The 13,284-nt window shown below is 35.9% G+C and overlaps 1 protein-coding gene across 2 annotated transcripts in view; it reads right to left on the minus strand.

Moving 5' to 3' along the window:
- The window catches only part of STRN (striatin), a 95,435-nt gene that overhangs the window by 20,373 nt on the left and 61,778 nt on the right, over positions 1–13,284 (minus strand). Inside the window, exons 8-11 of one of the 2 annotated variants that reach the window (XM_039257205.1) lie at positions 10,347–10,457; positions 8,216–8,302; positions 7,599–7,742; positions 2,303–2,439 (exon numbers count right to left, since the gene is read on the minus strand). In XM_039257205.1, the coding sequence (XP_039113136.1) occupies positions 2,303–2,439; positions 7,599–7,742; positions 8,216–8,302; positions 10,347–10,457 (479 nt within the window). The remainder of the gene's footprint in view (positions 1–2,302; positions 2,440–7,598; positions 7,743–8,215; positions 8,303–10,346; positions 10,458–13,284) is intronic. The other variant, XM_039257206.1, reaches the window with a different exon arrangement.

Raw genomic sequence — 13,284 nt, forward strand, 5'->3', positions numbered from 1 at the left:
AAGAAGGAAAATACAGAAGAAAGTGAGTAGGAGACAGAGCATGTAGAAAGTTCTAACAACCTAACTAGAGTTCCAAGAGAAGAAAGAGAAAGAAGTGTAAAAGCAATATTTGATGATAAATAGCTAAGAACTTTATATAAAACTGAGAAAAACATATTAAGCCAAGAAGGTCTAATAACTTTATGAAGGTTAAATAAAAAGAAAACTAAGCCCTGGCTGACAGTCAAGACATAGGGAAATTATCAGTCAGAGAAAAAAAAAAATCAGACTAACACTGAATGACCAATAAAAGAAATGAGAGTTGACTTTAGCAGAAAACAATGAAGGCAGAAAATGAAATAATCTATTTAGAGTGCTTAAAATGAAACTAAACACAAAACAAAACAAAAACCTTGCCAAATGGAATTCAACACCAGAGATAACAGTTAACCCACTCAGGTAAAATGGACAATTTAATAAAACAAGAATCTGAGGGAACTGGACACCAGAGACCTTCAACAAAGAGAAATAGTAACTGTTCTTAGAGTAAAAGAAAAGTAATTCCAGATGGACAGTCAGATGTGCAGGGGGGAATAGAATAAAGCAAAATGAATAATGTAAAATGGATAACCCTAACTGAATATTGAGTGTATAAAACATTATCTTGTAGGAGACAAATGTCAAAAGAAAATATATATCAAGAGTAACATATATGTATGGAAGGAGTTTTTTAAGTATAGTTAAAAGTGTTCTAAAGCTTTTTGCATTAAAATTTTGATAAGGATGTGTGTGGTAATCTCTAGGGTAACAATAAAAAGAGGAATGACAGAGTGCATAATTTCCTAACAGTAGAGTGGGGGTGAATAATAAAAAATAATCCCAATATAGGCAACAATAGGAGAAAAAAGAACACAGAACAGGTAGCACAAATAAATGGTGGACTTAGGTACAAATATATCAGTAATTACTTTAAAAAGAAATGGACTCAATGCTCCAATTAAAAAGGTTGTCAGGGGCACCTGGGCAGCTCAGCTAGTTAAGCATCTGACGTCTGCTCAGATCATGATCTTGTGATTCAGGAGTTCCAGCCCCTCATGGGGTGAGTGTAAGCCCCACTTCTCTCTCTCTCCCTCGCTCTCTCTCCCTCGCTCTCTCTCCCTCACTCTCTGCCCCTTATGAGATTCTCTCTCTCCCCCTCTCTCTGCCCCTTAATCACTTGTGCCCTCGCTCAAAAAAAAATCATACATACATACATAAAAATTAAATAAAATAAAAATAATTAAAAGGTTGTCAAAGATTAGATGAAAAAAGTCAACTAAATTGTGTTTTTATACACAACAGATGTAAAATACAGGGATACAGAACTACTGGAAATAGAAATAATTTTTTTAAAACTGTATCATATATGCAGAAAATGGGGAACCAACAGCCCATTTAGATTAGGTTATCATAGTAGTTTCAGGTGAAGAAAACAATGGAGTAGGATAAAGGTAAAACACAGCTACTGATTTTAGGTATTTTTGGAGGAAGAACCCAAAAGGCTTACTAATGGTCTTAGCAAAGAGTGAGAATTTTGATTTCTAGATAGAGGAGTGAGTGGTGAGGTTCCTCTTTGGAGCACATCCTTCTCATATCCATGGTTTGCTTAAACATCCATCTTTACAGCCCCCATGTAGTAGGAGCTATACTGTGTTCTCCAACAAAGATAATGAGGTATCAAACTGAGAGGATTTTAATCAAGACAAGACAGGCTGTAAATACTTTATAAAATAAGCAACTGTTTTTCTGACAATTTATTGTCATGAACAATTGTAGATGCAATTATATAACAATTGTGTTTGGGATTAAGTAAATGCATGCATGCATAAAGGTATGATGATTCCAGTTTTGGTCCAAATTACTGATGGGTCAACCTTCCCATCTGCAAAACACCTTGTGGACTTCCCTGCCTAACAATGGCTAAAGTCTTCTCTAGGCAGAGTATTCACTGATAATGTACTGAAGAAGACACAAAAATGCTGCCATTAGGGGGGCATGAATTTCAAGTGATCAGTGCTGCCTTAAGACATAAACCCAAACATGGTAACAGAAAGGGAATTCTTTCCCTTAAGACCAATAAACAAGATAAAATGACTTATGGATTTAGGCAAAGACCATAATTTTAATCTCTACATGATGTAAAAAATATTTTCAAAGTTTGCAATTAAAACAAAACCAAATTCTATTACCTGTAAAGAAATTTTACCATTGTTATCTTTTTCTGTAAGGTTAACTTTTTCTTTTTAAGAAATGAGAAAACAACAAAAATAAAACCATGACTCACATCATAAGTTAGTGAATCTGCTTCATTGGCCACGGTAAGTCCTGCCAATTCTCCAAGTCCCAATTCACTTTCAAGGGCTTCATCTGCTCCCATGATGAAGGACTTCCCAGAAGAAGGAGGAAAGGTCAATGCTTCCACTGAAGGGGAAAGACAGAAGAAATATTAAAAACCTCGAGAGGGTAAACAGTCTCTTAAGGGCATGTCTATATGTGATTATTTTTAAATGCTTTTAAACACAATAAAATTTAGTGAGCAGGAAATCCTGAAGAACTGGCTGCTTTTTCCATATCTTAACCATAGGCAAAGGTATCATCTAACTGGAAAAGTACAACATGAGGGGCATGTGGGTGGCTCAGTCAGTTAAGCATCTGACTTTGGTTCAGATCATGATCTCGCTGTTTGTGGGTTTGAGCCCTGTACTGGGCTCTCTGCTGTCCATTTAGACCCCACATCGAATCTTCTGGCTCCCTCTCTTAAAAATAAACAAACATTTAAAAAAAAAAAAAAAGAACGAAAGAAAAGAAAAGTACAACACGAAACAAATCCAACAGACCATTGTTACTTCCTTTTCATGGTACAAAAAAATACTATCACTAAAGGAAAGTAGACTTTCCTCATTTGATATTTCATGTTAATTACTCAAAATACTTCTATCAACTATTAAACATATATAACAAGTGATCTGAACACTCCTGGTTTCATTCAAAATAAAACTGTTTAATTCTGAGGCACTTGGGTGGCTCAGTCAGTTAGGCGGCCGACTTCGGCTCAGGTCGTGATCTCACTGCTTGTGGGTTCAAGACCTGCGTCGGGCTCTGTGCTGACAGCTCAGAGCCTGGAGCCTGCTTCAGATTCTGTGTCTTCCTCTCTCTCTGCCCCTCCCCAACTTGCACTCTATCTCTCCCAAAAATGAATGTTAGGGGCGCCTGGGTGGCTTAGTCGGTTAAGCGTCCGACTTTCACTTAGGTCATGATCTCGTGGTTCATGGGTTCGAGCCCCGCGTCAGGCTCTGTGCTGACTGCCAGCTCAGAGCCTGGAGCCTGTTTCAGAGTCTGTGACTCCCTCTCTCTCTGACCCTCCCCTGCTCACGCTGTCTCTCTCTCTCTCTCTCTCTCCTAGAAATAAAAAAAAAAATGAATGTTAAAAAAATTTTTTTTTAAATTGTTTACTTCTATAACTTGGAAGAATACAGAAAATTTCAAATGAAAATGGCCACAACTGGGGTGCGTGGGTGGCTCTGTTGAGCATCTAACTCTTGATTTTGGCTCAGGTCATGATCTCACACTTTATGAGTTTGAGCCCTACATTTGGCTCTGTGCCGACAGCACAGAGTCTCCTTGGGATTCTCTCCCTCTCTTTCTGCCCCTCCTCTGCTCATGGTGCATTCCCTCTCTCTCTCAAAGTAAATAAATCAACATTTAAAAAAAAAAAGAAAGAGGTAAAATGGTTACAACTATAAAATATCCCTATGTGACGCCAAATTAACGGGTGTTAGAACTAAGGGTTGTGTCAGGAGACAGAGGAGCAGCAGCAACCTGGAGCACAGGCAGCATTTCCACCCCGGGACTGTTCTGATTCGGACCGAGGCACTGGTAACACAGCTGCATCCACTGTGTGATAATTCACTGGCCTGCTCCCTTACCACTTCTACAGTTTTCTACAAGTATAGTTCCATTAAAAATGTCTGTTTTAAAGACATTTTTTCCACTATGAATGGATTTTTTTTCAAAGAAATTTTTAAAATGAAGTGTTCATTTGAACATTTTCATTAGCTGCAAACTGTGCTTCAGGATGCCAGATCTTTGTGATAAATGAAAATATCTTTATGACACTAAAGAGACCAATGCAATTCCTTCAATCACCGTCACAGAAGAACCAGTTAAAAGCAAAATACCAGATTAAAATAGGAATTTTACCTAATTTGGTCAATAGTAAATTGTTGATGTTAATAAATGCAAATTATGCTGGCAAACTGTCAAAGACAGTCTGAGTAGTTTTCTAGAGGTGGTTGTTTTACTAATAAGTTGATTTAGATGAATTTAGCAGTTTAAACTCTGGGTGCTAAAAAAAGTTTTGTTTCCTTAAAAGAAACAAGTCAATTACATTAATTAGTATTTGTAGGAACCTGGATTTAAAGGTGTTTTTCAGCTTTTAATTATATAAGTTCAGATTCAATCACAAGTATTTGTTGAAAAAATGAAAGAATAGTTACGTCTTAAAAATAGTAGGCATAAGTTATGTCTTAAAACCCTTAGAAAAACAAAGGAGCATATAAATTAAGACCTTATGCAATTAAAACCACCACACAGTAAAGCAGCAATAATAAAAATGGGTTTCACCCAAACATACCACATATCCTCTGAGGGATTCAAGCGACTCTAACATTAACTAACACAGGGTGGAGACTGTGAAGGTTAGAATGGCAATTTTCATGCCAAAATTTCAAGCGAATGACTCACAGGAGACTGTGACCCTGGGTCTTCAGCCAGGTGTTTTGTTTTCATTTCTACTATATCCGGACAACTTTGTTCAGGTGTGAAATAAAAAGGACTCTTAAAAACAAGATTAAGATGCATGGGAGTGGAGTGCACACCTAGTGTGGGCTAATTTAAACAATGCTCTGACGATGACCACGTAAACCCTGGAAACAGAGGCACATAGAGCCTTCTGCACACACCCTGGGTAAGCCCGCAGACCCGACCCAGGGACGGACGAAGCAGCCGTGGTCAGAACTCGCTGGACTGCTCTCCAGGACTCCTTACAATAGGAGACTACAGGCCATGTTTCTGCAGTGTTCACAAGGTTATCTAACTGTGCCTCTTTGGCATGGCACCACCTTCTGAATTACTAACATAAAAATAAAGTGATAAACATTTATAGTGCACACAGGCTGTGGACACTTTTTCTCAAACTAAACTGGAGACAGAGAGGTATCAGTCAGGGACAATTAAACCCAACATGTATTTCTTACATACTTTTTATATTTTTCAAAATCTTTCACTGAGAAGGAAAGCTTGGGACCCATGTTAGAGACAGTAAGTTAGATAGCCAATGCGTCAGTTTTAAGGTTCTTAAATATTTTTTCTATCAAGGGCGCTTTTCTGTGGCTTATGTGATGCTTCTGTACATTTGTCATTTAGTATATAGTACTTATTCTGCCTCCATTATTAGAATTCTGCAGGATGAAATCTCTGATAAGACTCTTTAGGAGTTACTAGAAGAAAAGAAAAATGGACTTTTCTTCTTATCTAGATTTGATCTCGGGATAACTGAAACTGATTAAAATTCTCACATGGCTGGAGTCCGGCGAATGTGTCTCCTGGAGAACAACAAGTGCACCTAATGAGGTCCGTGTTTACATCTTTAATTCAAACGACATGTGTCTACATCAAAGAAACTGTCTCTTCAGAGTGTAAAGGTGGAATGTACAAGTCTTTGTTATTTAATGTATGAGTAATAAATTCCACGTATACTATATAAAAAATTAACTCTAATAAATAACCATGTGATGGTCAAAAATTTCATTTAGAAAGTACTCCAACCATGAAAATGTGTCCATCGAGGTTCTATCAGTTTAGGTCTCTCTAAAATGTAACTGAATTTAAAAACCAAGAAAGAAAAACACTTTATGAATTTTCTGTGACTTTTCTCAGTCTGTTTCATTCAACAAATAATTTGAAGAAGCATATTCAGTTACAGTATTTAAATTCAAGGCAATTTTTTAAAATATTAAAAAATATTTGTTGATCATTAAGATTACGTTTATGTCATACTGGATTTACAGTTAATGTCAATATATATATATTTAAAATCAATTTCTAGGGGTGCCTGGGTGGTTCAGTCGGTTAAGCATCTGACTCTTGATTTCAGCCCAGGTCATATTCTCATGGTTCGTGGATTCAAGCCCCTACATCAGGCTTTATGTTGAGAGCATGCAGAGCCTGCTGGGAATTCTCTCTCTCTCCTGTCTCTCTGCCCCTCCTCCTGCTCCCATGTACACTTGCACTCTCTCTCTCTCTCAAAATAAATAAATAAACTTAAAAGAAAAATTTAAATCTAGGGCACTTGGATGGCACAGTCAGTAAAGCACTGTCTTCAGCTCAGGTCATGACCTCATGGTCCATGAGTGCAAGCCTCGCACTGGGCTCTGTGCTGACAGCTCTGAGCCTGGAGCCTGATTCAGATTCTGCATCTCCTCCTCTCTCTGCCCCTCCCTCGCTCACGCTCTGTCTCTCTGTCTCTCTCTCAAAACTTAATTAATTAAATAAATAAACATAAAAAATTTTTAAACAATTTCTACATATAAGCATTTTACATATTTATAAATGAATAAATCAGAACTCAGTCTAGAAAACAGAATGAATTGTATTTATATACCATAAGATGGTACTGTAAAAAACTGGGAACCTAAATATCCAAAAGGGAACTGGTTAAGTATCAAGTCTAAAATATAATATGTAATCTTGGGGCACATGGGTGGCTCAGTCAGTTAAGCATCCGGCTTCAGGTCAGGTCATGATCTCACGGTTCGTGGGTTCGAGCCCCGTGTCAGGTTCTGTGCTGACACTCAGCTCAGAACCTTGAGCCTGTTTCAGATTCTGTATCTCCCTCCCTCTCTGACCCTCCCCTGCTCATGTTGTCTCTCTCTCTCTCAGAAATAAATAAAACATTAAAAATAAATAAAATAAAATATGTAATCTTAAAGTTATAATTATGAAGTTATTTTTGTGACTTTATGTTAAGTAAATAAAACAAAATGGAATTACTCTACTTGGTGACTGTAACTTTGTAAAAAATACACACAGTTAGACAAGACTGAAATGGAACAAAGAAAAACAGCTGAAAATGTGACTAGACCTTCAGGTGTCTTTTTTTCCCTTTTTCATTTATCAATGACAAACTGTTTAAATAAAACATCTGAAAATATTCACGTGAATCTCAAAGTAAACATTTACTACCTATCATATGGACTTAATTTTCTTCCTATTGGAGCAGGTTACTAAAACAGCCTACACATACCACATACATGGCTTCTATGGAGCTAGATTAGAATTTGGAGCTGGACTTGCAGTCTATGCACCCTTTTCAAGTCTAGAAGACTGAAGGGGGAATTAACCCCCTTAAAGGTAAGAAAGCCTATATTTGAGGAATACTATGTTGATCAAACATATGTAAAATAGTTATTTTCTTTGGAGAGTCCTTTCTAATAACTGAACTTAGATGTATATTTCCCAGTGGGGTGGGTGGGTGGGTATGTGTCTGCATGCGTGAGCGCACTCCAGTCTTATATATTTACCTTCATCTGCCCTATTTATTTCATGTTCTGGAAGCCTGGAGCTTGTGGGTCTGGAAGGTGAACCCACAGATGGCTGTAATGAGGGAAGTTCATCAACATCTCTCAAATTAGCAAGCATATCTTGTAGTTTTGACCTATTGGGCCCTAGCCCAGAAACAGGGAGGAAGAGAACAAAAAAAGAGTAGAATTATTCAACTGCATCAAAATGGTGCCACAAACCTTATTCACATTTGCCTACATTCACCTTTAAAACTACCCTACTATATTAAAAAGTAATTATTTTCCAAGTTTTCAAATGATTTTAAAAATTTATTTCTGGAGAAGAATTATGTTTTACATATATTTTAAACATTAAGCTAATGGAATAATATCACTATTTGCATGAAAAATCATGTTCATGTGCAATTTGGACCATTAAAATTAATATCATTCTTTTAATCTTTATATATTGCTCTAAATGCAGACAGATACCACGGATTGTGAAGCTACTGTGTACTGAATTAAACAGTAACATCCCTTTTTGTTTGTCTGTTTATGTTAAGTTGCATTCATTTATTGGCTTACATCCTGAAGCTACGGTACCCGAGGTGAAGTCTCATGCCCTACTGATTACTTACCTGAACTTTGATTCTTCATTCTCCCACATCCCTGTTTTGACTGTTTTATATAGGATAGAGGCTGAAACAGATCTTCGGTAGTTTTTCCTGTTACAAGTTTAATTAAGAATGGGAAAATCTTACCCATAGTCCATTACGGTTTTTTTCCTATACCAGCAAAGAATACAACTATTTTTAAGCAATTTTAACTAATACCTAGCAATTATCTCAAGACCATATGATTGAAGTACACGATTTGACTGGAAATATTTCTACTCAACTGTATCAAAAGGACTCAAACTTTTCCGATGAGTAAATGTTCAATTAAAAACATATTCATGGTGGTTTATAAATTTGTTTCATATATCAAGTCAAAGTTTTGCTTCAGATCTGTTTTTATCATGTCTTCACTTGTTCCCAGATCACCGCTTTACTAAGACAGTGTGAACTGATGACCATAAACAAAATGTGTGAAGCCTCACCCTGCAGTCCCTCTACCTAAGACATTAACATTTCCCCTCCTGTAGTCATTTTTCTTCGTCACACAAAAAACTATGTGCAATATGCCTGCATGCTGATCATAATCCCCAGATTCAGGAAATCCAATAGCTTCCATCAGTAGGAATACGGTTCCAGTCAAATGGTGCCATTTTAGATCGTAAGTGCTAAATGCCAACTACAGCAATGTCTTGATATTTGATAAGAACTGAAAAATCAGTGTAATAGTAGGTGGGTTCTACCTAAGTCCTGGATACCTTTCCAACTGAGAGATTTTTTACATTTCAAAACATTAATGTAGCACAATGACTTAAAGAAGTATCAACTTAAGTCAATTTGAAAATTAAAATCTTCTTCTCCTTTCTCATTTATGATATTTGCATTGAAATTTCAATGTAACTGGTTTTGCCATGGCTCTGAAAAGCCCTAGTAAATCATGTCTCCTTACTGCTTTTTAAGATTAAATTTTTTATCCAAACATTTGGATAAAAAGTATAAAACGCTCATGTTTTAATACTAATCTTTCTCATTATAATTTAATTTATATGGAGAAGGCATCAAATAAATCATCTTAGTTATGTATTAGTTGTTACAATGATAACATTAAGAATAGCCACTGACTTTTTAATCCATTCAAGCTAAATACTTGTAAGACCTAAGATATTTTAAATAAAGATTTAATTGTTTATCAATAACAACTACACTACTTTTTCCAACTTTTAAATACATGTTTCGCTAAACTGGATTTTAATCTCACTTTACACTGCTTTCATACCCCCCCAAAGGATGCAATTCCTTTTGCCAGAAGAGAGAGACCCATGTTCACTGGTCAACGGGAGTGGAAGCACAGGAAGTAGTTTAGCCTTGCTCTCCTGAAAAGGTGTTTTTGATGGTTTTCAGGGATGCCTGAAAGCTTCTGTATTTCCACTTTACATACTTAATTAGATCTACTGCTAAAGCTAATAATTTGCATAATAAGCTATACATATATATGATTCACAGGGCTAGCAATTTCATTTTGGCTTCCATTTTTTATATGGCACACCTCTTATTAAAAAGAAAAATCTAATTGGTAATATTACTATAAATGAAACTGGCCAAAATTCTTAAATCAGAAAATAAATACTTTTAAAAGTTGTGTATTGGACTCTGTGCCCTGTATAGCATATAGTGGTGAGAGCAAATGAACTGTGTGTTACGAACACATAGAATATTCAGGGGTAGAAATTAACTTTCTGTCTCCAAGGTATAAAATTATATGCAGTAATTTTGGTGGGTTGCCAGAGGGTCACACTAGATGAAATTTAAAACTGTCAACAGTGAAAAATCATTGTGGTAATTAAGCACATATACTTTAAAAATGAAATTATCACTATGTTTTGAATATATAGTTCCACATTCTCATGAGGCTTTACATTTATTATTGGGATATATTATGATTCCATAATCAGATGCATGGTTGTTTTTATTTTTTTAAGGTCATAATCAAATAGCTAACTGCTTAATTTCAACCCCTGAGAGCAGGTGAAAAGGAAAGCGACCAGGAGCAGAAAAGAAAAAGAGTAAGTGGTTTTAGGAAAACATTGGGGGAAAAAATTGGGGGATATAAAAAAGGAAAGATTTATGATTTATGGATGCAATGTTTTCCACTTACTCTTCACCCCCTTTTTCCCTTTTCTCTCCTTTTTGTATTGTTCCTTGAGTTTGGTAATTACTCCCTGGTCCACATTCCAGGCTTCAGGCATGAGACACTGGTCTTCCTTTTCTAAATAAAGTGAAACAAATGAGACAACCTTTTTAAATAAAATATTGAACACTGTAAGTCCATTCACTGCTGTGTCACTGAATGACAGCAACCCTTTTCTTCAGCGTAACGCTAATTTTAAAGTTATTGCTTACTCCCTAATAGGTATGTAAGTCATACAAAATGTAATATCTAAGAAACAACAATTCAATTTCCTAGGTAATAATATTAAATTTCTCTTGAAAGAAACACATTAAAAAATACCCTAGGAGATTTGAGTGACTTTTATTAAATTAAGCCCCAAAACTCTAGAAAGAAGAAGCCCTCATTTTCATTCAATTTTCTGAATTCAGTTAGGATTGACTCACCAAAAACAAACAAACAAACAAAAAAACCCCACCACTTCTTAATTTATGTAATGAGAGAAGATTATTATTAAGAGACTATACAAAACAGTTTTCAATAATCTTTTCATTTCAAAAATTTTATATTTTTGGCATGTGTTCATCAACTAATCATTTTTTACAGGCTTTATAAACAGCACTTTATAAACTTATCAATCAACCTTCATCCAAAATTTAAAGCAATTTAGGTGATTTGTTAGCTTGTAAATTCTTAAACAGGAAACTGGGCTTCTAGTAGATAAGAAATTCAATCATTAATTTTCACTATTTCAGGGGAAGAAAAATTAATTAATATATTATATATACTTTATACTTAGTATAAAATTATTTATATACTATATAACATTATGTGTTAGCTCAGAACTGTTGTTTGAACTCAGGACTCATATATCCAACTGCCCACTCTACATTTCTAGGACAAAGTCTAAAAGATATCTCAAACTAAACATATAAAATCAAATTCCCTCTCTTCCAAATTCAGTGTTTCATCCTCCCATTTGCTCAGACAAAAAATTCCCCTTTCGTTCACACCTCACATTAAATATTTCAGAAAATACTGTATTTTCTACCTTCCAAACACATCCAGAATCTGACTACTCTGCACATACACTACTTCTCTAAATCACTCTGTCTCTTGCTAATTACTACACAATTGTCCCCTCTCCCCCAACATCAAGATTACTACCAACAATGGCTGCTCTAGGTAGTCGTTCTCAATACAGCAGTCAGAATAATGCTTTAAAAGTCAGACCATGTCTCCCTTCTGCTCAAATTCCCCCGTGGTTCCCCATCTCACCAGTGGTCTATGGGCCTACACGATTTGGTCATTTCTTAGACCTTAGAATCACTCTGCTCCAGCCATTCTGGTGTTCTGGAATTCCTCAAGTATATCAGGGCTGCTGCTATCCTGGGGTATTTGCTGTGGCTTTCTTTTTCCTGAATATTCCTTCCCTAGATACCTTACTGCCAACCCACCAATCCACTTCAAGTCTTTTGTCCAGATGTTACTCTCTCAATGGGGCCTACCCCATTACAATTTTAAATTGTAATCTGTCCCCTCCAGGCCATCCTGAGTCCAGCACTCTCTATCTCCCTTACTCTGTCCTATTTTTTCTATTTTCCGTAACGTTTATCACCTTCTGACATGCTCTGTCATTTATGTTTATTGCTTACTAGCTATATTCTCTTAGTAGATTATATAGACTACAGGGTAAGGATCTTCACCAAATGACTTGGCACATAGAAGGCACTTGATCAAAATTTGTTGGATGACTAGTATAAATCTAAATGAACCCAAACAAACAGGAATCTCTTGAACAAGTTTAAATTTCAATCTACAGTTTTAAAAACCTTACTGGGACTCTGAATATACTAAACACAATAAATTTTAAAACTCTCAACATTTTTATAGCTCTAACTATAATCTATCAATAGTAAAAATACTTTATTTTTCCAGCAAGATCTAACAATTTAAAATGTTAATAGTTTATCAATCAAGACTTAATAATAAATTAAACTGGGTAGCTTTTGGATCCTAGAGTGTCTTCCGTTGTTTTTTAAGAAAAATTTTTTTTTATTTTTGAGAGAGAGAAACAGAGTGCGAGTGGGGGAGGGGCAGAGAGAGAGGGAGACACAGAATTTGAAGCAGGCTCCAGGCTCTGAACTGTCTGCACAGAGCCCAAGGCGGGGCTTGAAATCATAAACTGTGAGATCATGATGTGAGCCAAAGTTGGACACTTAACCAACTGAGCCACCTAGGCACTCACTTATTCTTTAAATTAAAAGTTAAGCCTTAATTGTTATCTTCACTAGACTCAGAACAATAGTAATGAATGATCATGGAAGATGTGTGGTAAAATCTATTACTTGCCAGAAACTAACAAGATTCTTAACCTAAGCATATTCACTCCTTTTTTTAAGAGAGTGGGAGAGAAATAAATAACACTGAAAATGGTTTAAAATGTCCATTCAACTAAACAGGATTTGCAATCTAGTTCTATTAATTGGTTAAAAGTGAAATGTTTTATAAATAATAAAATCCTAAAACCCCCAAAAACTAAACCCTTGGTAAAAAACCTCTAGTCAACTGAAAGACTCCATTTACTCATACTCAGAAGTACAACTAAAGAGTAAGACAGCTCTAAGGTGGGACCAGTCACTCATGTTTTAACCAGTAACTTCACAGGAGGTTAGCTTGAAATGAATACACATGTAACACATAATTCTCTGGGCCATGACTCACATGATAAAGTAAAGGAAGTGACACAAGAAACAATGCAGCTGGCTCCGGAGAAAGCCAAAGACCATTGCAATAAGACTGGCGATGAAGAAAGCCAACTACTATTTATGCAGATGTAGGATTCCTCAGAGAAAGACCTCTCTCTTTGTAGCCCAGTGGATCTAGCTACACTGGAAGAACAGTTGCCTAAAATATCTGAATAACT

This window comes from Hyaena hyaena, unplaced genomic scaffold (genome assembly GCF_003009895.1).
Source record: "Hyaena hyaena isolate Hyena2069 unplaced genomic scaffold, ASM300989v1 scaffold_607, whole genome shotgun sequence".
NCBI classification, from domain to species: Eukaryota; Metazoa; Chordata; class Mammalia; order Carnivora; family Hyaenidae; genus Hyaena; species Hyaena hyaena.